Source organism: Eimeria tenella, genomic scaffold, assembly GCF_000499545.2.
Source record: "Eimeria tenella Houghton genomic scaffold, Eth_scaff683, whole genome shotgun sequence".
Taxonomy (NCBI): Eukaryota; Apicomplexa; class Conoidasida; order Eucoccidiorida; family Eimeriidae; genus Eimeria; species Eimeria tenella.
In genome coordinates, this window is record NW_013545806.1 from 2501 (window position 1) to 5481 (window position 2981).

The window sequence follows — 2981 nt, forward strand, 5'->3', positions numbered from 1 at the left end:
AAATACCGGTTTGCTTCATTTCGCAGCTGCCTGCTGCTGCAGCGCAGCAATGGCTCAATTCAAACAAGTCTGAATTTTAATTTATTTTAATTAATTAAATAATTAATTCTTTAAATTAATTAATTAGTTTATTTGTTGCAGACCTAATCAACTAGTGAAATGGAATCAATTAATTAATTATATATTTTAGTCGCTTGATTGTTTGTTTGCTGCTGCTGTTGCTGCTGCAGATGCTTCTCCAGTCTATTTTGTAAACGCGTTCACAGATGTTTATTCTTACCTATCAAGCAGCAGCAGCAGCAGCAACAGCAGCAGCAGCAACAGCAGCAACAACAACAATAATGGCAGCAACGACAATGGAAACAACAGCAACAGCAGCAGCAGCAGCAGCAGCAGCGGCAGCAGCAGCAGCAGCAGCAACAACTGGGGCACTGGGGGTATGCTGAGCAAAGTGCGAGCAGCAAAGTTGGCGACGAACTTGGGGATAAATGTTGCAGTCATTAATGGCAGCAAACCGGAGAGGGTACTAAGCATTCTTTATTACCTTGCTGCGCGGCCAGCAGCAGCAGCAACAGCAGCAGCAGCAGCAGAAGCTGCAGCAGCAGAAGCTGCAGAAGCAGCAGCAGACACCACCGAGGAAGAGACAGAGACAGACTTCACCAGCAGCGAGTGCTACAGCGCAGCAGACATGAATTGGCCGCTGCTCAGCAGCAGCAGCAGAGGCATCAGCAGCAGGGACTTTAAAGGGGAAGCTACTTCTCCAACAGCAGCAGCAGGAGCTGCTGCTGCTGCTGCTGCTGACAATTCGACGGGGCAGTTGGCCTCTCGAAGTGGAGAAGTGCCCGCAGCTGACCCTGCAGCAGCAGCAACAGCAGCAACAGCAACAGATACAGCAATAGCTGCTGCTGCACCTCCTAAGTCCGCGACCAGCGAATACACGCACAAACAAAACGGTCCCCAACAGCAGCAGCAGCAGCAGCAGCAGCAGCAAGAGTTCTGGAAGCGCCCCCCGCCCATTCGCTTTTCTGTCCCCTCAGAGGAAGAAATGAAGACTTCCCCGCCGCCATTTACAGGCAAGTTACTGCTGCTGCTGCTGCTTCTGTTCTTGCTGCTGCTGCTGCGCTCTCCCCGCCTGTGCCGCAGTAGCTGCAGCAGCAAGAGCAACAACTGCTTTTTGCGCTGCAACAGCAGCAGATCTGCTGCCCGTGGCGCTGCGCCAGAGCTGCTGCTGCTGCTGCAGCTGATGCTGCTGCGCCTAATGCTGCTGCTGCTGCTGCTGCTGCTGCTGCTGCTGCTGCTCAGGCACCATTTTTGCTGCTACGGGGGCCCCCAGGGGCCCCTCTGTGGCGCTGCTGAAGCGCTGGATTCTTTCGCTGCCAATTGGAGGGGAAATTTATGTGGATCTTGGCTGCGCCAAAAGCATCATCAAAAACAGAAAAAGCCTTTTTGCTGCAGGTCCTGCTGCTGCTGCTGCGGCTGCTGCTGCTGCGCTTGGTGATGCTGCGCCTGATGCCCCACCTGCTGCTGCGTTTGCTGTTGCTTCTGTGGTTGGGTTTGCTGTTGCTGCTGCGGCCGCTGGGGGTGCTGCAGCTGCTGCTGCAGCTGCTGTTGCATTGGCACCGTCTGCCGCTGCTGCTGCAACTGCTGCTGATGAGGCACCATCCGCTGCTGCCGGTGCACCTGCTGCTGCTGCTGCTGCTGCTGCTTCTGCACGTGCTTTACCTGTTTGTACCGCAGCAGCTGCTGCTGCTGCGCGCGCTGCTGCTGCGCTGCTGCTAACTGTGTGTTGCTGCTGCTGCTGCTGCTGCTGCTGCCGAGACAGCCGCTGCTGCGTTTTTGCTGCTTTTTCGCTGCTTTCAAGGGCCAATTAGTTCCCAATTAGCAATTCATAATCAATTAATTAATTTATTTATTTGTTTTTTTGCTTTTAATCAGGAATTAAGGATGTCAGGGGCTCTTTTGCAGCAGGGGAGTGCGTCAGCATTTACCTGTTTGGCTATAAGCCCAAAGGCAGCAAAGAAGCTGCAGAGCTCGCGCGGTGTATCTGCAGCTTTTCGAGCAGCGAGCTGCGGGTCATTAAAGGTTTGTTTTGTTGTTCGATTTAATTTAATTCTTTATTTTATTTGCAATTTAATTCAATTTAATTATTTTTTCCCCCTCTCAGCTGATTATTTTGGTCCATTTGCTGCCTTTGGTTCGCAATTTGCTCGAAATTCACTCGCAGCAGCAGCCATGCGGGATGCTGTTGCTGCTGCTGCTGCTGCCCTTGTGTTGTTGTCGCTGCTGCTGCTGTTACTGCCGTGGTTAATGTCTGTTTCTTTGCAGAGCAGCAGCGGCTGCTGCTGCACATGCTGTTGCTGCTGCGCCTGCTGCTGCTGCTGCTGTTGCGCTGCTCGTGCACCCACAAAACAACCACTGCTGCTGCTGCTGCTGCTGCTGCAGGGCACCGCAGCAGGGACTTTGAGAGGCTTTTGGGCTACAGCTGTGCAGCAGAAGTTTCAAATCGGCGCTTTTTGGTGCTGCTGCTGATGAATGGCGAAGAGCCGCTGCAGCAGCTGTGCCAGGGGGACTTTAAATGATCTAAATAAATACATAAATAAATAAATTATTTATTTATTTATTTATTTATCTTAATTTTCCTTTCAATTAATCCAAATGAGCCTTTTGATTTTCTTTCATCTAACTCAAGCGCGGCGCCGCTTTTCCTGCTGAGCTGCTCGCCTTGTAATAAATAAATAAATAAATAAATAAATAAATAAATAAATAAATAAATAAATAAATAATAAATAAATAAATAAATAAGTGAATAAATAAATAAATAAATAAATAAATAAATAAATAAATAAATAAATAAATAAATAAATAAACGAACAAATAAATAAATTAATAATTAACTAATTAATTAATAGTTAAATAAGAACAAATCCATTCTGATTCAGGACTGTTGCTGTGTGTAGTACACAGTTTGAAAAAATGCATGC

General features: G+C 48.2%; 1 protein-coding gene across 1 annotated transcript in view; it reads left to right on the forward strand.

The window, feature by feature from the left end:
- Positions 1–2579, forward strand: part of ETH_00032260 (glutamate 5-kinase, putative) — a gene marked incomplete at both ends in the record, with an annotated part of 3198 nt that extends 619 nt beyond the window's left edge. Inside the window, 4 exons of the mRNA XM_013380534.1 lie at positions 231–1073; positions 1303–1455; positions 1936–2082; positions 2443–2579. Coding sequence (XP_013235988.1) covers positions 231–1073; positions 1303–1455; positions 1936–2082; positions 2443–2579 — 1280 coding nt within the window. The remainder of the gene's footprint in view (positions 1–230; positions 1074–1302; positions 1456–1935; positions 2083–2442) is intronic.
- Between the last annotated feature and the right edge of the window lie 402 nt (positions 2580–2981).